At 45.3% G+C, this 19,772-nt stretch overlaps 1 protein-coding gene across 4 annotated transcripts in view; it reads left to right on the top strand.

The window, feature by feature from the left end:
• The window catches only part of AP2B1 (adaptor related protein complex 2 subunit beta 1), a 74,799-nt gene that overhangs the window by 20,345 nt on the left and 34,682 nt on the right, over window positions 1-19,772 (top strand). For all 4 annotated transcript variants that reach the window (XM_066333241.1, XM_066333242.1, XM_066333243.1 and 1 more), the window contains exons 6-13: window positions 1,523-1,713; window positions 3,676-3,897; window positions 4,904-5,024; window positions 7,092-7,187; window positions 11,675-11,790; window positions 12,574-12,739; window positions 13,234-13,332; window positions 16,155-16,414. In XM_066333241.1, the coding sequence (XP_066189338.1) occupies window positions 1,523-1,713; window positions 3,676-3,897; window positions 4,904-5,024; window positions 7,092-7,187; window positions 11,675-11,790; window positions 12,574-12,739; window positions 13,234-13,332; window positions 16,155-16,414 (1,271 nt within the window). The remainder of the gene's footprint in view (window positions 1-1,522; window positions 1,714-3,675; window positions 3,898-4,903; window positions 5,025-7,091; window positions 7,188-11,674; window positions 11,791-12,573; window positions 12,740-13,233; window positions 13,333-16,154; window positions 16,415-19,772) is intronic.

The raw sequence follows: 19,772 nt of genomic DNA, 5'->3' as shown, positions 1-19,772 counted from the left end.
CAAGTAATTTCATTTTATAAGTGCTTTTTCATAAGGACTTTGAACTTTGCAGTAGCTTTTGTGGTTTGTCTTCACTGGTAAACTTCAAAAATACAATGATATTAAAAATCTTTTACTTCAGTTTTATGCTGTGTCACATTAACCATTCAGGAATTAAGCAAATTAAATAATGAGGAGAATAAGTAGCCTATCTTAATAAGTTCCTCATTAAAACACTACAAGAAGACAGCAGCACTGATTACTAATGATTTTGGTGACAGAAGGCTCATTCAACTAATGAAATTCATAAAATCTTGGATCAAAATCCTATCTCTGACCTCTAGGTGTGAAATGCAGAACAATCAACATTACTGTGCCTGAGCAATGACTTTGGAATATATTGGTTTAATGACAAGCAGGGATGGGAACAAGGCAGGGAAAGTTCTGGTTGTGCTGTTCTTGTTTTCATTATACTGCATCAAAAGCATCTTTAGTCATCCAAACAATCAGATGATTTTAGATAAGACGTTTCTTTGCCTTAATCTCATAGAAAATAACACTATAAATCTTCATTTGAGCAGGTATTCACTGGGAGTTGGGCTGGACATGATGTCCATTGTTAAATGTCCTGAAAATGCCTTTTCATAGGGGATTTCAATTTTGTGTGTCAAACTCAGCTTAAATCCTTTTTCCTGTTAGTTAAACAAATAGGACTTTAGTCTCATCTGCAAATTTAATATTTTGTCTCTATATTCTGCAACTCTTCTATTAAAAAAAAAATCTTCCTGTGGAATCTGTTGGAATAACTGTTGAATTTGATAATGGAGCTAAGAACTAAAAATTTATGCTGCACTCCCACTTCTGTTTGTGTCAGGCTGGGCCCTGGACCTCCTTTCAATATGTGCTTAGAAAAGAGAAGACCTTATATAGTCCTAAATGCAGCAAGAGTAATTTCAGGGATATTGTGCTGGAGTGGTTGCTTTACCATGGCTCCATAAAGCAAAAGGATGTTCTGGAGACTGAAATTGAAATATGGGTTATTAAAGATTTAGCAGGAGTTGCCCATTTTAGGGAAATTGTTTGTTTGCTCTCAAACTGTGTGTGACCTGCCAGTGCTGCTGCAGTGCTGAAGGCTGCCAGGCACCTGCCACTCATTTCTGGATCACTGTTAAGCCACGTGCCATGGGGAAATTGGGCAAGAGGCACACATTCCTGAATAAATAGGGCAGCTGGAGGTTTGGGCACCTTGACTTTAAAGCTGAGCATGCCCTGGAGCTGGGGGAGGGTGTGGAGCCTGCAGGGTGGTGGTGTTCCCTGTGGGTGCCATCTCCAGCTCCTTCCACAGCAAAGTCCCTTGTGGTGTCCTCCCAGTGAAGCTTTGGGCTCTGCGGGTTGGTTGTGAGGTTGTGCTGCATCCCAGAAGGCTCAGATGACTGATGTGGCAGCTGATAGACCTCCAGTTTGCTCTCCATGTGTACCCAGCCTTGGATCAATCCCTGCCAATCTCTCCTGCTCTGCTAACAAGGAGCTCTTCTCCCCCCAGGTGGTGGCGAACGCCGTGGCCGCCCTGTCGGAGATCAGTGAGTCCCACCCCAACAGCAACCTGCTGGATCTGAACCCTCAGAACATCAACAAGCTGCTGACAGCTTTAAATGAGTGCACAGAGTGGGGGCAGATCTTCATCCTGGACTGTCTGTCCAACTACAACCCCAAGGATGACCGGGAGGCTCAGAGGTGCGGTGGCTGTTCGGTGGCACTTGGAGGCAGCTGGGGGTGTTACAGCTCTGAGAGGATTTCTGATAATAGGGTGCTGTGGCAGCACAAATAAGACTTGATAAACTAGATTTAAAAGCAAATTTACTTCTGGTGGTTGGGGCTGATGCTGGAAACCTGCCCTTTCCCTCTGCAGAACCATTTTCTCTGTTTATTTTTTTAAACTTTTTTTTTTCCATTCAAAAGACTGGTTCTTGTGGGAACTGGCACTACTAAGAAGGGATCAACCCAACTCCAAACCTGTAACAGTGGAAGCACTGTTTGGAGGATTTTCTGGTTTAAAGCAGAACTTTCCTATTTGATTTTGCTGCTTTGAGAGGCAAGAAACCTTTATAGGTTTGTGGGTTTTTCCAAGGTACTGCAGGTCTGAGACTGGAATATTTTCCAACTGAAAACTAGTCTGTGATATCATAGAAGTGAAAATAAAGGTAAGAAATTATTTTTCTCATTGCTCCAAATTCACCTTTGTGCTTTCACTTTTAAGTGCAATGACTAAACCAGAATAGAAAGACTTTAGGGTTTGGGTAGTGGGCTGTTAGTTTGTGCACTTCAAGCCTCTTCCTCATCTGTCTCCAGAATCACAAAAAGCCAGATTGTGTTCCCAAGAAAACAAGGATTCAGCCAGAGAAGTAATTTGGAACAGGGAGACTCTGAAGTGATGTATTTAATGCAGTTGATGTGGGGATGGAGGGGGAGGAAGGATCACAAGCCCACATGCAATATCCTGGCCAGGCCGTTTGGAATGTGAAGGGTTTCTTCATTGACTCTTTCTGAGGCACAAAATGCACTGTTTCTAAGAAGCCTGCCAGTAGTCTTGCTGTTTTTTTTTTTTTCCCCTTGTGTTCTATTTCTGTGCCAGAAACAGCTCTTAATGAGTGCTAGAAACCTGCAGAGATCTCCGGGATGTGAGGTTGGTGTTATCCCAGCTCTGTCAGTGACCACTGGTCTGAACACTGTGAACATGTCCCAGTTCCTCAGCTGCAGTTCCTCTAAAGAGTGTTTTATCCAGCTGCATGGGCAGGAGCTCCTTTTGCTCCTTTGTGTGGGGTTTATCTCCTGGAGCCTGCCTTACTTCAGACAGCACTGGGAAAGGCTGCTATCACTCCCCTGTGCATGGGGAAACTGAGGCACGGAGAGAGGAGGCAGCTGGGACATTGCAGGTGACCTTGGGCAGAGGCAGCTGGGAGTGCCACAGCCATGACTTGGATTTCTCTGCCCTTCACTGAGCTGTGCTGCTTCCCTTCCAGCATGGCTGAGAGCAAATCTTGCAGGGGAAGAAACTTCAGGAGGCACAGATGGGAATAAGATTGTTCTGGGTTAGCAATGTGCAGGAGGGAGTGGGAAGAAACTTGACAGATGCTGTAAGAAAGACCATATGAACCCAAACTTCCTTTCTTTTTGGGATGGGCTGTTTAGGATGCTGCTTGATTATAGGATCCATTATGGCAAGTGGTGGAGCTGAGATTTGGGAGGATATTTAGGTCACCCTTTTCCTTGTGTGTTCAGAGGAACAGAAATCTTTTTTTGTTGAGATGACAGCAACCCCCCAAGCAAGCCAGAAGCGTGTATCACCTCTGAATGGTTACGTGGAGGCTAAAGTGTTTTTCCGGTAGCTGTTTTCGTTTAAGTTATGTTTGTAAGTGACAGACAAGATCACACAAATAGAGAATGCCACCAGGAAAAAGCAGGAAGTGTGGAATTGTTCCTGAGCTGTCTGTGGCAGGAGAGAAACTTGAACCTGTGAGAGAAGTCTGTTTGCTTCCTGCTGCGTTCAGGAAAAGAGGACCTTTCTCATTCATTGTGACCAAAACCAAATCCAAGCAGTGTACGAGAAGCTCTCTTCAACTATGTACCATCTCCTAAATTTAGTTTTGAAATATTTGGCATCCTGAAATCCACTTGAACCCTTTCTTGTGTCCCCAGCATCTGCGAGCGGGTGACCCCCCGGCTGTCTCACGCCAACTCGGCAGTGGTGCTGTCAGCAGTGAAGGTCCTGATGAAGTTCCTGGAGCTCCTTCCCAAGGACTCTGACTATTACAACATGCTGCTGAAGAAGCTTGCCCCTCCTCTGGTCACCCTGCTGTCTGGAGAGCCTGAAGTTCAGTATGTTGCCCTGAGGAACATCAACTTGATTGTGCAGAAGAGGTAAAGGCTCAGGGGTTGTTATTCCTGTGTTGTTAAAGGTCATTTGGTTATGTCAGACCTCCAGATATTGCCACATGCACAGAATTTCTTTTAATCCAGGCTCAGATCTCTTGAGAGCCAGGTTAAACAGTCTCATGACTCTAGTAGCCTGAACTGATTTCTTTCACAGCATACTTGTGATACCAGCTTCATGCAGTATTTCTTTACCTGCCTCTCTTCACCTTCTCGTTATGAGAAATCAGAATTTCTTTCTATAAATCAGAATGGCAAACAGGAACGGTTCACAATGACCTGCAGGATCTCACTGTGCCTGTGTTCTCTGTTCTGCACAGAACCACCAGGCTGGTGACATTCTGGTGTACAGTGGGTTGGGGTTTTTCCCAGAATTTTGCTCCAGCATTTGTGTTTTATTGCTGCTGATCCTTGCTGGAAAGGTGAAATAGCTTGGATAGCACTTTGTGATTATATTAGGGCAGAGTTACTGTGAACTGGCGTCTTGCAAGTGAAAGTGGAAATGAATTTGTAGGTTTTGTGTTGAGATAAGGATGTTATTCTTTTACTGAAAATATTCTTGTTCGATGCCTGTCATGGTTGGTTCAGCAGCTCAAATACAGGAAGCAGAGATGTGCCTGTAGAAAGACTTGAATTATGAATTTTTGTATCGAAATCATCTTTTTATCCATACTTCTTGCTTCAAATTGATGTTTGCACATCCTAGATGTAAAATCAGAGTCAGAGAATGGTTTGGGTTGAAAAGGACCGTAAAGATCATCCAGTTCCAACCTCCTCTGCAGATTCCACCTTTCAAATTACTGAGACCCCTGTCCAGCCTGGTCTTGAACACTTCCAGGGATGGGGGTCCATGACTTCTCTGGTCAATCAGAAAATGACACCATTCTGTTTCTCAGTGGATAATTGGGTGTATTTCTAAAGAAAACATGCCTTTTGTTACAACAGTTTGGGTTTTTTACCACTCTTGAGTGACACAACATTATGTTCCCTGCAGGCCTGAAATCCTGAAGCAGGAGATCAAAGTGTTCTTTGTGAAGTACAACGACCCCATCTATGTCAAACTGGAGAAACTGGACATCATGATCCGCCTGGCCTCCCAAGCAAACATTGCCCAGGTCAGCTGAGCCACTCCTGCTGTGCTCTGGGAGGGGAAAACCCTCCCCTGCTCCTTGTGTGAGCCTGTTTGCAGCTGCTCCTGGAGTTATCCTGCTTTTGGGCATCACTGTGCCTGCTGGAGTGCTCTGTGCAGCTCTTTAAGGGGAGGTGGTGGAGTTTCCCCATCATTTAAATGTTAATAGCGTGACCGTGAGGTGGATCTTGTTTCACAGATGACAATTCCAGGAGGAGAACTCATGGCTCCTGTCAAATGAGTCACTGCCAGTGCTGAGGTTGGAATGAGAGGCTTGTTTTCAAGTGAGAGGGGTGTGCCTGTAAGGGAGGCATTCAGAAAGGCCAAACATTATTGAAGTGTGAATTTCAAGTTGGTGAAATTGTTAAAATGCTTGCACAGGCACTCTTCAAAGCTAAAAAAAATCCTGGTTTTGCTTTACTTGCTTCCAGAGTGGAACTAGCACAAAGCTGAAGCTGAACTGAATTGAGATTTGCTTTACAGTGTAGATTCTTCTTGTATTTGATGTTGGTTTAATGCAGATCCCTTCCTTGGAGGAGGTGTTCTCGAGTGCATCCCTGGCCATGAGGCCTAACACTAATGCAGAGTGATTAATGCCTCTGGTTAGTGCTGTTATTGTCCTGTCCTAATTGTCACAGAGCAATTTCATTTAATGTGACATTTTGAAACAGCTTCTTCAGCTCTCTTCTGATGGTTTTTGGAACTGAGCAAGGTAATTCATGCCCTTTTTGTGCTGGGGGCATGGAAAATATTTTAAAAACCAGTTTCTATGTGAAGACATTCAGAATTTCCTCTGTGCTTTTGGTAGGCTCCACACCAATTTGAATTTATAATGTTCCAATAATATGGGCTGTTTGCATGAAAGGCAGTGGTGTCTGGAGGGCAGTCTGAGATCTGCAGACTAATGAATGAATCTCTGCTGCTTCTGAGAAGGCATTCATAAAGCAACACAAGCTTTAACAGGAATATGTTCTGGAATGAGACCTGAGAGCAGCTTCCAGCCACGTTTTCCTGTGCTGCTGCTGGAGATTCTCCATCCCTGTGCCCATCCTGGGCCAAGGCACAGGGATAGTTCCAGCCCAGGCCTTGGGCAGTGTTTGGGAAGCATCAGCTGCTAAAGGCGGGTGCTCCAAGTGTGACATAGATCATCCAAGGAAATAATAAAACTTCAAAACACAGATGTCCTGTCTCCTCCTTGCAGATTTATCTGTCTGCAGTCTGGCCCTTCATGGCCTCTTTATCTTGTCATTCTTCTGAGCAATTTGCTTGGATGAGAGATTTTTCAAAGGACTGTCTGGCTTTGTGCTGCTGCCCTCTCCCTCACCATCTATTTGTGACATCACGATTAAATCCCTGATGTCATGTTTGGCATGAAAAACTGAAATAAATTGAGCTTTTGAGGGAATATAAATTACATATGGTCTTTTCTTGAAATAATTTTTTGTAAGCTAAGTGATTTAAGACAAAAGCTTTTTAGTTAAAGGTCTGTAAGATCCCAGCAGATCTTGAGTTTAGCCCTTCATTGGTTTCCATTAGCAAAAACACTGAGACAAAATAATAAATCTTCGTTTTACAAGGGGAAGTATCTTCATGCTGTTATTAATCTGTGTATAGATGTTCCAGAGTGTCCTCAGATCTCCCCTGCATCTTCTGTTTGGATTCACCAGGGATCCAAAGGTTCATCTCAGCACAGAAAAGGAGAGATCAAAATCGGCTGTTGCCAAGAGCTTTGCATGCATCAAATACCTTTTCAGTGTGGGAAGGAATAGAAACCTTTTAAGTTTGGCAGGGCTGATTTTTCCCCAGCTTTCATTTAGGGGAATTGAAAATCATCAAGACCAGGCCACTTTTTGACTTTGTCCAGCCCACACCAAGTGTCACCCACACCAGTGGGCTTCGGAGGGTGAGGCTGGTGGCGGAGTTTGGCTGGATGTGGGTGGTAGCTGTGAAAGAATGTCCTGCTCGTCTTCTGGTGTCCAAGCAGCATCACCTGTGAGGGTGGGCTGTTCTCTGAGTGTCCCCAGGGGCTGACATTGGTGTGGTGTCCCCACAGGTCCTGGCAGAGCTCAAGGAATACGCCACCGAGGTGGACGTGGACTTCGTGCGCAAGGCTGTGCGCGCCATCGGCCGCTGTGCCATCAAGGTGGAGGCAAGTATCTCATCCTGGAGCTTCCCTGTCTTCAGAAACAATCATGAGCTTTGCTACTTCATTTCCGTGTTGCTGGGATTTCAGTGGTGGCCCTCAAGTGGCCTGGCCACATCCTGGTTCTGGGCAGAGCACCACTGAACAGGGTGTGAGCTGTAGGACATTCACAGGAGGGTGGGCTGCTCCTCTCATCTTGCAGGCAGAGCAAGGCAAGTTATTCATCCTTGATGGAATATTTTACTGCATTTGCTTTGGTGGAACAATGACTATTACCCAACCAACTCCTTTAATAGCTGTGGCCTGACCTTTTGAACGGGGAAGAAGAAGAGATTGTACAGAGAAGCTCAGTATTATGAAGCATTCTGTGTCATCTCTCCCCTCTATTTCAGCAGAACAGAACACAGAGGCAGAGAATTGCAGAGATTTGGGGCACTTAAATGTAATTTATACAAACAGAATGACTCTCCTTACGTAAATCCATATAACTTGTGGCTTCATTTGGAGTGTGCTCTCCTTTGCCTCAGTGCTTGTGCAAACAAGTTCTCAGGAACCTCTACAGTGATCCAAAACAAGTCTGAAATGTCCTTTGCCAGTGGAACATCCACCTAAGTGCTCATAATAGAATATTGTTTTTTTAGTGATGTCTGTTAATTTCCCTGTAAGTGAATCTGAAATGCCTGTCAGGAGCTCAGAAAGGCTGTGAAGAGAGGGGAGATTTATGCTGTGGTGTTGGTACTTTTCAGTAAACTGATGACTGAGTGCAAAATGTCACGTAAAGTGCTCTAATTTCAGCTGAGCTCATTTAGCTTTTGCTCAAGTGTGTTCCCATGAGCATTGCCTGACAGCAGATTTAAATAATAACCTAATCATGCCTGGCTTAGTGTGGTGTCAGTGCACAGGATTCTCTTGTTTCAGCTAAACTGCTGCAAGCCTCTGCACAGAGGACAGCAGCTTCTGTCCTCTGGAGAGAATCAACTGCCCTTTTGTGCAGCTCTCCCTTCCTTGAGCTCTCAAAGGTTTGTCACTGTCAGAGGCTTTCTTTGAAGGGTGGCCCCATGGAGCAGGGGCTGCTGCTTCTGTTTCATGTCTGCAGCTCAAAATACCAGAGCACTCCTTCTGTGCTGCATCCAGGCAGGAGCTTGTCTGGATGGAGCCACAGCAGTGACAGTAAACCTCAGAAAATCCCCCTGAGCATGGAAAAAGGTTATAGAGAAGTTTAATAGGAGCTGGTGACAGCCCTCTTTGTAGCAGTGCTGTGCTGGGGGACAGTGGGAATTTGTTTTATTTCTCAGCAGGGACTTTCTTACAAGGATTTGGCCCTGTGTCTGTCCTAGTTGCACATGGAGGGTGGTGTCCTCCTGCACCATCAAGGTGTTTTCAGAAGTTTTTACCCTTTCCTGCCCTCATCCCTTACGTTTTTCCCCATCCCTGATACTACAAGAGTCATATTTGATAAGCAAAGGACTGATAATAATGCCCCAGTGATCCTCTAATTGTAATTGTGCCTCTCATTAGTAATGTTAACCTTGATTTTTATCACTGATCCATTGAAGATGCTGCTGCTAAGGATGTCTCCTGCTCTGAGAAGAACCAGATTTAAAGAGGGCACATAGAGAACAATTCATGACAGTGTCCTCATCCCTAGGTTAATCCTTGTCCCCACTGCATCTGTGTTTACTGAAAGCTGTTTGCACTGTGAGTTATGAGTAATGGCAGGGCATCCTCACAGCCAGCAGTGTGCAAGTTCCCAAAGCTCAGAAATCTGCTTTTTGATACAGGACACAGCCAGTGGGATCTGTTGATGGATGAGGATTCACAGAGCACCTCAGCTCTGCCTTCAGGGATCCTGCCTTTTGTCTAATTGTCACTCCTAGGAGAGTGAGACAGAAATAAATTTGTCTACTGAGAGATGCACCACAAAGCAAATGTGGTGTTCCCTTTGCTCCTAGTGCTGGTTGGGGATATGGAACCAGCACCCACACTGAGTAACGAGATTTTGCCCAGGGTTGAGCAGTCACATTGTTTTGGGGGACATCATAACATTTTGGGGGATAGGGCTGGGTTATTGATAGCTGAGCTCATAGTTAGCTTGGCTTTATCTGCAGCAAACTCTGGTGTAGCTACACTTGTCTGCCTTGTGAATTGGTTTGCTCCAGTGACAGCATCACAAGAAACCATCGTGCTGTGCTCTGATTTTAAGGAAAACAAGCACTACTCCTGTGGGAAAAGGAAATGAAGTGGATGCAGTAAAGATAGGGATTCCTTTGGAGCAAAGGAGAAGCAGAAGGAGCCATCTTACAGGGATATTTGTCTCATTTCCAAGAGACTCTGCCAGCAGGCTGGTTCTTAGAAATCATTGGGGCTTATGGCTGAGTGTGATGTGTGCTACTTCAGTAATCTTGTGGGCTTTCATTTGGTTTCTGCAGAAAAACAAAGCAATTTTGACTTTGCTTGCACGTCCTTTCTCACTCCAACTTGAAAGCTGTTCGAGTTGGGACACTGTTTCATCAGTTTGCAGAGCTCTGCTGTCCCCAAGGATGTCCACCTTCAAAAAGCAGAGTGTTTACAAGGAATGGGGTGAGCTGAGATTGGTTTTGTTAGAGGGACTGATCTTCTGGGCATGCACCCACCACTGCTCACTTTCCAAGGGACTCTTCGGCTAATTACTGTGTATTTCAGAGTGAATGTTGTGCTTTTCCTGGAAAAAAATCACGCTTCAAAGTGTCTAAAGAAAAGAAAACTAAGCTTTAATTTGCTTTTCCTTGAATTGTACAGCTCTTAAAGCTCTGTTAGCTGTAGGCTCTGACAGAGCTGCACTGCTGGTTGCCAGCAGTGACTGGTGCTGTAGGTTCTATAGAATGGGTATGGGACAGATTTACCCTCATCAGATCACTTGCTGAAATATCAGATGAAAGTTTTCAATATGAAGAGGTGAAATTGGAAGCTCTGAAGCATCTCTCTGGCAAGGACTTTGAGCAGGGCTCCCACTGTGAGCCAAGTCAGTGTGCAGAGCCAGGTCTGTGGTCTGTCCCCATGAAGTGGAAGTGTCTTCCAGGTCACAGCCTCGAGTTCCTTCTGCAGCAGAAGGGATCAGAGCAGGACATGGTCAAGTTGTCATTCACTCACTGCCCCTGTAGTGCCATAGTACCCATAACGCTGAGGTAAGGAGGGAGAGGTATCATAAAAAAATATTACACCAATCACCCATTTTTGTGTGATGCCTCTCTTCACTCTGACAGCAATAATGTTGGATTTTTTTTCTGTTTGGTGTGAATTTCAGGAGAGAGTCTTATGACTTACTGCCAGTTTGCAAAGACAGAGCAAGTGCTGGTTTGTAATGTCTCCTCCCTTGGCTGATCCTCGTGTCTGTTTGTGCTGACAAGCCCTCTGTGAGATATCCATGAGGGTGGGAAATTGCCACAAGGTTTTAGTCTCTGACCCAAATTCGTGAGGTTTGTCCTTGAGATTTTTGCCCATTCTCACGGAACCGATTCCTGTGACTAAAATGCCATTTCACTCCTCCTCCTCCTGCCCAGCCTTTAAGTGCTCTGTAAGTCGAGGGAGCTGTTAACTCACTGGAATTGAAAAATCCACCTACATTGCTGTTGTTTGTGCCCTACAGTGTTTGTCTCCAGCCCGAATCCTTTATGAGTGTTCCGAAGGCGACTGCCTCGGCAGCGTCAGGAGCAGTCTGCTTCTCACATTAATCACCAGCTGTGTAATGAGGCTTCATGTGTGCTCTGCTAATAACCAAATCACTGCCCTCATTTGAGAGTCTCTGCTGCTGAAGTTGGTTGCTCCTGTGATGTCCTGCCTCACTGTGCTGTTTGGGAATAGACCTCCCTGAATTATCTGCCTCTAACTCCACTCCTGGTTCCTGGAGCATGACAGTGTCCAGTCCTTGTTATCTGGCAGTGCCTGTGAATTGAACTAATTAATATGAAAGCTGCACTAGGAGCAGCTGAATCCCTATTTTTAGCTGTACATTTTGCATGTTGTCAGTGACCTCATCCCAAAAATACTGAACCTGTTGCTGCTGGGAGCCGCTTTTTGCTGCTGGTTTTAGCAACACTCTTTTCTCCTGCCTTCTGGCTTTGCCAGAAACTTTCCTGCAGTCCCTATCAGAACTTTCCCAGCTCTGATTGCCTGGCATGGGAAGCCTCAGAGGGCTCATTCAGTGGCCTGTATCAGGCCCAGAGTGGTACAAATAGCAATGTAGGTGATGTTCTTAAGGTCTCTAGTGTGGTGACCCAAGTTTCTACTGGCAGAGTTGCTTCTCTTATTTACTACAGGAGCTGGAGCCGTCTGATGTTCCCACAAACAACCTTTTGTTACCCTGTAGTTCATTTCTGGACAGAGTTTGTAGCTCTTGTCCTTTTGTTTTCCCCCTGTGGGCTTTTTCTCATACACATGCCGTGTTCCTCAGCGTGTGCTGTGGGAGCAGGAGTGTTTCTTCAGCTTTTTAGATTGTGTTTTTTTGCTCTCTCTAGCAATCTGCAGAGCGCTGTGTGAGCACACTGCTGGACCTCATCCAGACCAAGGTCAACTACGTGGTGCAGGAAGCCATCGTGGTCATCAGGGACATCTTCCGCAAGTACCCCAACAAGTACGTGGGAGCAGCCTCAGGGGTTTTTGGAAGCACTTGGCTGCCATCACCAGAATAGAGCAGAACTCAGCTTACCAGGGCTCTGAAGCAAAGGTGGAAGCAGTGATCCCACTCCTAGTTTGGTAGGATTCAGGTGTTGGCTCTAAAAGAGGTGTCAGCCTGGCTTGTTATTAGTTTGAATTAAAGGTTTTCCTTCTCCACCACTCTGTATTAGAAGCCTGCATCAAAAGCCAGTAAAGCTCTTGCAGAGGATGCCAGAAGGAAAATTTGGCCAAGTTTATAGCATCAGGCTATTCTGGTTTTGGTAATGTCCTCTAGAAATCCATGAATTGTACAAGTCTCCTCATACAAGACTGTGAAAGTTCATGGCTCTCATGGTCCAAGGTCCAGTCAGGTTGTGCTGAGCAAAGCGCTGCTGGCTTTTCCCACCAAATGTTCCTCTGGCTTGGGCAGAGCTCAGCTTCTCTTGGTTCTGCAGTAAGGTTTTGTCTCCTCAGCCACAGAAGTGCAGTAATGTTTTTCAGCAGAGACTTCATGATCACCTGAAAAATAATATGGGACATCTGCAGCCTTTCTTGGCAATTTCCCCTGTCAGTCTCAGAAATTCCCTGTTTTTGGGGATACCCACACATGGGAATAGGGGAAACTAAATTAATGTGGGCTGCTTGTTGTGTAGAAATATAAGACATGAGGTGCAGGATTCTCTGAAGGTTGATGTGGGCAGAAATGGAGTAAAACAAGTACAGTTCACCCCAGTAATCTACCTGTACTGTGACAAACCAGGTATGAGAGCATCATTGCCACTCTGTGTGAGAACCTGGATTCCCTGGATGAGCCAGATGCCAGAGCTGCCATGATCTGGATAGTGGGTGAATATGCTGAAAGAATTGACAATGCAGATGAGCTGCTGGAGAGTTTCCTGGAGGGTTTCCATGATGAAAGCACTCAGGTAAAGCTGCAATATGCATTTTATCTATAGTGTTTCATGGGGTGCATTTATGGGATGGACAGTAAATGTTACTGCAGTGGTCAGACAATAACACTCAATAAAAGCTTCAATACTGGGCTAAAATAAAACTCTTGGGAATCTGCAGTTTTGCTTTGTTGTTTGTATCTCCAAAAATTCCCTTCTTGGAAGGACAAGATAGAACTGGAGGGAGTTCCAGAGGGGGAATGGCTGTACTGGGGACCAGAACTTGCATAGTAATGGAGTGCATAACAGCATCACACAAACCTCAGCCTGCTGCTCAGAGACTTGTTTGTGAAAGTGTTTTGCAATAGGCAAGAGACTGAGTCTCATGATACTGGGTTTCACTGGCAGAGAATAGTGTAATGCTGTGAGGAAACTGAAGTCTGATGTTTATATCAGTAGAAGATGTGGAGACTTGTGAGACGTTGTTGAATGGATGAATTTTTAATCTCCCCCATGCCCCTCTCTCTCAGGTGCAGCTCACCCTCCTGACTGCCATAGTGAAGCTGTTCTTGAAAAAGCCTTCTGAGACACAGGAGCTGGTGCAGCAGGTCCTCAGCCTGGCCACACAGGTAAGCCAAGGTATCCTGTGATCCAGAGCCCTGCAGACACTGTGTGATGTGCCAGGCCCTGCCTGGCCTGCTGTGTGATTCTCCCATCTGCCAGGCCAGGCAGCTTTGCAGTAGATCAGATTCAAAGATCCCTTCTCTCTCAGAGAGACTCTATTTAAAAGCTGCTTTGTGCCTGTTACCATCTGGAATCTGCTTTCTCCTCCTTAGCTCTTGCTTTATCTGAATTCCTTCCCCGTTCACTCACTAAGTAAAAAGTTAGAGACATTGTAGAATTATCAAGAAACCAAAATCCACTCTTCTTGAAGGTGGCTTGCAGTTAAGCATCTGGATCTATAACAGAGAAAGAGCCTGGCAAAGACTTTGTTCTGTGAACAGCAAATTCAAGCAGTGCTGTGAAAAAGAAAGAACTGAAGTTTGGGATTTTTCCTTTGTACTTGGATGCTGTCAACCAATGTGGCAGCTTTGCTGGAGGCTGTAGCAGTGGGTTAAGATCATGGATTCATTATGCATGAGGTGCTGAGTTATGAGCTCAGATCACTGCAGGCAAGGCTGGGCTTGAGCTGGCAGACACAACTGCTGTAGCTCTAGAGGACAGAAGTGGAGATGTCCTGGTGGCAGGGGTGGGTAAGAGCTCAGCAGATCCTCCTACACTCCTTGGCTGCAATGACTGGGGTAAAATACCCAAAACCAGCAGCTTCTCTCCAGACCTGCTGTGTCAAGTGATAAAAATAGTCTGCCAGCTGAATGGGCTGTGATTGTTTCTGAGCAGAAAACCTGGACTCAATCATCAGCTGGCCTTTTTGATCCTCTTTGCTGTGAGAAATCATGGCTGTGGGCTTACTGCACTTAAAACTTTTATTCATCCCTTTGGGGAGTTGCATTGGTCAGCAGCAACAAACCCATGACCTGCTTTTCTTGCCTGAAAACCTGCTATTAGACAGGATCTGAGCTGCTCTTCAGAGAGGAGTGGGCCAAGGGCACGCTGTATCTTTTTCCTGAGCCAACAGAAGAAAGGTAGTGAGTGCTAAAACCCACTGTGCTGAGTCACAAATATTTAATGGCACCCTCAGAATGTAGCAGGCGGCTGGGTTTGGGTTTTTTTTTTTCCCTCTGTTTGTCACAAATGTTGATTCAGTCTGGCTTTTTGTATTTTATATGAATAATAAGTCAATGTAGGATAACTGGCTGTAAAACACTGAAAAACCTTATGCTTCAAGGTCTGATTTCTAGGTAGAGATGGTATTTTTTCACTTGAGTGGGAGAGTAATTACACGTGTGTTTCTTTCCCCAGCTTAGGTATTGTTGCTCTTTGAGTGTCTCAGGGCTTGTCTGCACAGCAGACTGCAGGTGTGGTGGTAGCAGGAGCCAGCTTCATCCAGCCAGCAATGGTAAAAATAGCAGTGGAGCAGCTGGGGCTGGAAGTAACACAGGAATTGAGGTCTCAGACCTCAGCATCCCCATTGCTGCTGCAATGTTGGGACAGGGTGGGAGCTGAGCTAGCCAGGGTTCATTGGTGTTGCTCCACAGGTGTGCATGCAGACCCTGGAGAGAAACTGGGAGAGAAAACTGGGAGAGATTTGAGCCTCTTGTTTCAGTAGGTTCACCAGTTCCCAGTGTGATTTTTTTTTTTTTTTGGCTGTGAGAAGAAACAGTCAGCCTGGAATCTGTAGGTGCCTACAAGTAGGAGAGTGTGGCCTTTCATGTGTGCCCTTGCAGAAACCCTGCCTGATCCTGAGTGCAGAGTCTGGCAGGGATTGTTAAGAGTGTAAAGAGTCCACAATTCTACCATCAAACAAAACCAGCTCTGCTGAGATAATGTGTGAGACAACAGAGAGATTAATTTAGGTCCTTATAAGTAAAATGAGCTGAGCTCAGTCTCATTCCAAGAAGAGGTTTGAGAATGTCTTGAGGCAGATGGCAGATGCTGGTTTTAACAGGGCAGCAGCAGCAGCAGCAATGAGAGCACAGAGGAGAAAAAAAAAATGCCAAGAGGAAGGCTGGTGAGGTATACAATATTTTGGTGGAATTTTATCAGGGGAAAAAAACCTCAAACATTTATCCTGTTATTCTGCTGATGTGAGGATTAAAAATCTGAGCTCGTTTCCATAAACAGCTCACTACAACATAAAACCACAGCACCTCCCTCTCCCTAGAACATTATCAGCAAACCATCCCCACTCACTTTGCTGCTCTGGGCAGAGCTACTCAAAGATGAGGGAAATAATTAGCACTTCATGCAGAGGCAAAAGTATCTGCAATAAAACAAGGGTATTATTGACAGCTGGAGAACTGCTGAAGTACCCTAAGTGTGTATCATTAGCATCTCTCCATACTTCATTAGATAACTAAAAGGCAGGATAAATAAGATCTCTTTTGCTATAAAGGATATGGGTTATTAAGATGTGGCTCTGCAGCATGTCTTTTGTCCAGCAGTGCCCTTGAGTAAGTGTGTTTGCTCTTAGTGTCTAACAGTCATTGCCACTCATGTTCTTTTATCTGGATTTCTCCTAACATTTACTGGCAGGAAAGTTTGGAAAGCAGTTGGCAGCTCTGTGGTTTGGGGCAATCATGGGGTGTAAATCCTGGGCTTTTTCCTCCCTGACCAGCTGAGCAGGAAGCCAGGCTTTAATACTTCGGTTCTCGCTTTTAATTTTAGGATGTTCATCTCAACCAGCAGTTTGTAGCATCATTTTGAAATGGGGGGCTGTGGCTGCTGGGTGATTGGGGTTTTTTAATCCAGCAGAATCACTGCTGGGAGAATAAAGTGATTTACAGGCATTAGTTCACTTCAGACCTGTGAGTGATGCATTGCTTTGTCTCAGGACTCTGACAACCCAGACCTGCGGGATCGTGGCTACATCTACTGGCGCCTTCTTTCCACGGATCCAGTGACTGCCAAGGAAGTGGTGCTCTCAGAAAAGCCACTGATTTCTGAGGAGACTGATCTGATTGAGCCAACCCTGCTGGATGAGCTGATCTGCCACATTGGGTCTCTGGCTTCCGTGTACCACAAACCACCCAACGCTTTCGTGGAGGGCAGCCACGGCATCCACCGCAAGCACCTGCCAATCCACCATGGCAGGTGAGCTTTTCTTCCTAGCAAACAGTCCAAAAGATGCCAAGATCTTTTAGAACACTGTAGTGGGATTTTATTGGTAGTTTGCAGGTCATTCAGGAGGCTGTTTCATGCAGAATGTAATCTTGGGTGTGGAGCGTCCAAGTTCCTGAGTCAGAAGACACAGGAAGTGTCAAAGTTCCTGTGTGAGGACAAGCTGTGATGTCTTTTGAGAAGACATTGATTATAAGTGCTCTTGACCTGAATTTGAGTGGAAAAACAGAAGCTTTGGTGCAAGGAGGACTAGAGTGAGGAAAGGCATCTTTCAGAAGATGATTTTGTAGGAGCTTTGCTTCAGCAGCAGCTCAGCTTTACGAGCCTGTCTCTTGGAATGCAGTATCACTTTTCCTGGAACAGGCAAGCATGGGGATCCTTCACTGCTGGAACATGAAATGGAGAAGGATTAGTGAAACTCCCCTTCTCACTTGGTGCCTGTAAAGCAAGGGAAGTGCAAAAGCCATCTAATCCCCATCGCTGTTAGGGCTCAGAAGAAGATGGGTAGACTGACATGGTCTGTCTGACCTTTGTGAGGTGAGGGAAATGCTTTGGCTCATTTTCTGGTGCTTTGGTGCCTCCCTGGCATCACAGTTCTGGCAGCAGGTGAGCTCTGCAGGAGCAGGCAGCACCTCAGTCCCAGCTGGGGCCGTGTTGCTGTTGGGCCTGTTCCCGTGGAACCTCATTCAGGTGAACAGTTTGCTGTTTGCACTAATGGTATTAATTACAAAAATGAGTGTATTTTGCAGCAAGAGGCAGAGTAGCCAAGCATACCTCTTAATAATATTCCCAGTGTGACATTTGGAGTGCTGTTTTTTGCTGTTGCACTGATAAATCAGAGCGCGATGCTGCTTCTTGTCTATTTTCTGACACCACTTCTCTGCTATTCTTAGCAACTAAAGCTATTTCTGTGGTGGCTGGCTTTGGGAAGCTGAGTTGTTTTCTCCCTGCCTATGAAATCAAGTCGGGCTGCACTGACCCACAATCAGCAAGCACAAATGTACCAGTTGGACAGGAAAAAGTGGCCACTTTCGTACCTCTCCTAATCAAAGATTTGTCTAAAAATGAGCTGGTTTTTGTTGTTACCAGCCTTCCTGTACACTGGTGTTCCAGGTCACTGCAGCAAATAGCATATTAGGGGATTTAGCTCAGAAAATTCAGCTTTTTTAAAGAGCACTTTATTATCTTCTTGCATGTAGTGTCTATGAGCTTGACTCTGGTTGCTCATGCTCAGTCTGCTGACCTTAAGTATTTTCTGACTTTGGCAGAACCACTGCTTCAAAAAAACCCCAAAAACAAACCTCCAGGCCTCAGCTAGCAGTGCAAGCTCTGGGGGAAGGTGTGAGGGATGCTCAGCAGAGTGTGCTGCACGCTGATCATACTGATGCAGTGGTAAAATTAAAAAATGAGTGGGATTAGTTTAATGGCACAGCAGGCTTCTCTGATGGGAGCTCACCTCAAGAGGCCCCATTACTGGGGTTTTCTGCATCAGTTTAAGGCAAGTTAAGGGTGTCCAGTGAAAGATAAGTCCAAACAGTGAGGTGATTTTCTGTACAGCTCCTGAACTCCAGTGACCATTCTGGTGGCTGATCCAGTGACTGATGGCATTGTGAGATGGGAATGAGGAAATGTCCACAGTGAATGTGGTTTAAGAGGGTCAAGACAGCACTGCCTTGAGTGGTGCTTCCCTGGGTGTAAACCCAGGAGGAGTTCTGGTTGGCAGAACACACTACATGGCATTTTTGATTTATTTATTTTCCATTCAGAGCACTATAGGGCAGATTTCTTGCAGCTCTCAGCTGATGGGAAGACCCATTGAACAGCTCACAGATGGTGAAATGTTCCTGCCTTTCCACTGAGCCCAAGTGTCACAGAGCTGCAGATGTATCCTGAGGGTAGGGGACAAATCTGATGGCTTGGCAGTGTTTGCTCATGAGGTGCTTCCCACCACCCCTGCTCAGCCATAATTCAACTGGGAAATTTGGGAAGATGTTAGTAGGGCTCCTGGGAGAAGCATGTCTGGTTAGACTTGGGCAGGGGTCTCCATTTCCCTGTTTCACAGGTGGCTGCAGAAAAGTTTTGATTCTCGTTCAGGCTGTGCATCCCTTGTGACTCCAACATCTGGGAATTGCTGCAGGCTGAACTCACAGGGCCAAATCTCCAATTCCCGTGGCCAAACCCAAGACTGAAAGGGAGAAAGCTTGTATCAAGTCTTTTTGCCCTTTTTAACCCACATGTTCTTTAGGAATTTCTTTTCTTTCGAAGAAAATGCCGAATTGTTTATAGGAATCTCTTTAAAAAGATTCTTTACAAATGGAATTCTTTACAATTGGGTTTTGCGTTTTTTCAAACAAACCAACTGAGCTTTGTCCTTTCCTGATTTCTTGTTGGACTTTGGGGCAGCAGCAGTTACACAAGACACAGAGGGATTTCTGTGTCTCCATCAGGAGAAGGATGAGTAAGTGTTGAAGGGGTGGAGTGTTAGAGGGATTATATCCTGGGAAGGAACCGAGTGGTTTGTGATGTGCCTCTCTCAGAGAGAGGCTGTTCCTGTTCCCAGCCTGGGGGTGGGAGTGGATCACAGCCACCACCTCTCCTCAGGAATACTTCAGCACACTCAGCACTCTCCCTGCTGAAGGCAGCAGCAGAAAGGACAGCTAATATTAGTGCAATTGGGGCTCTGAAGCTTTTAATGCAAAGAAGCTTTCAAGCCTTCCTGCTGCTGCCTGGTTACTAATTCATTCTGCACTCCTTATGCTCCATCTTTTCCTCTTGGCACTGGGATTGGGAGCAGCTTATACTCTGTCACTGATTCTTTCCCCTCAATAGCTGAATAAGGATAAGAGACTTTTGGCTACTCCAAATCAGAAGCTGCAGTGCTTGCAGAGCAGCCCCAGAGTTAAACACCTTGTCAGGACATTAATTCCCACAGCAACTGTGTGCACTTACCTGCTGGCTGCAGAACACGAGCTAGAAATCATTTTATCAGTTACTGCTGGAAACAGGATATAAAGTGGATTTTAATTATCTAAAATATGAGCATCTCTGGATTTAAAGAATAAATACCTTGTAGTGAGTTCTCCAGGAGCTACAGTTATTTTTTTACCCTCTCCTCCTTATCAAATTCAGTGACAAGTGAATATAAAAGGTAGCCAGACTGCATGTGATGATAAATTTTGAAAGCTGTATAATGAGTGTTTCTAGACTAGTAATTAGCATGCCTGCTTACTCAGAGGAAAGGAAATTATTGATAGAAGGGAGGAATCAATTTTAGATTGACTTTTTCAATTAGGAAAGACTTATGGACCTTGTTGCTGGTCAGGAGAAGGTG

This window comes from Sylvia atricapilla, chromosome 20 (assembly GCF_009819655.1).
Source record: "Sylvia atricapilla isolate bSylAtr1 chromosome 20, bSylAtr1.pri, whole genome shotgun sequence".
Lineage (NCBI taxonomy): Eukaryota > Metazoa > Chordata > Aves > Passeriformes > Sylviidae > Sylvia > Sylvia atricapilla.
This window is presented reverse-complemented; position numbering and strand designations above follow the sequence as displayed.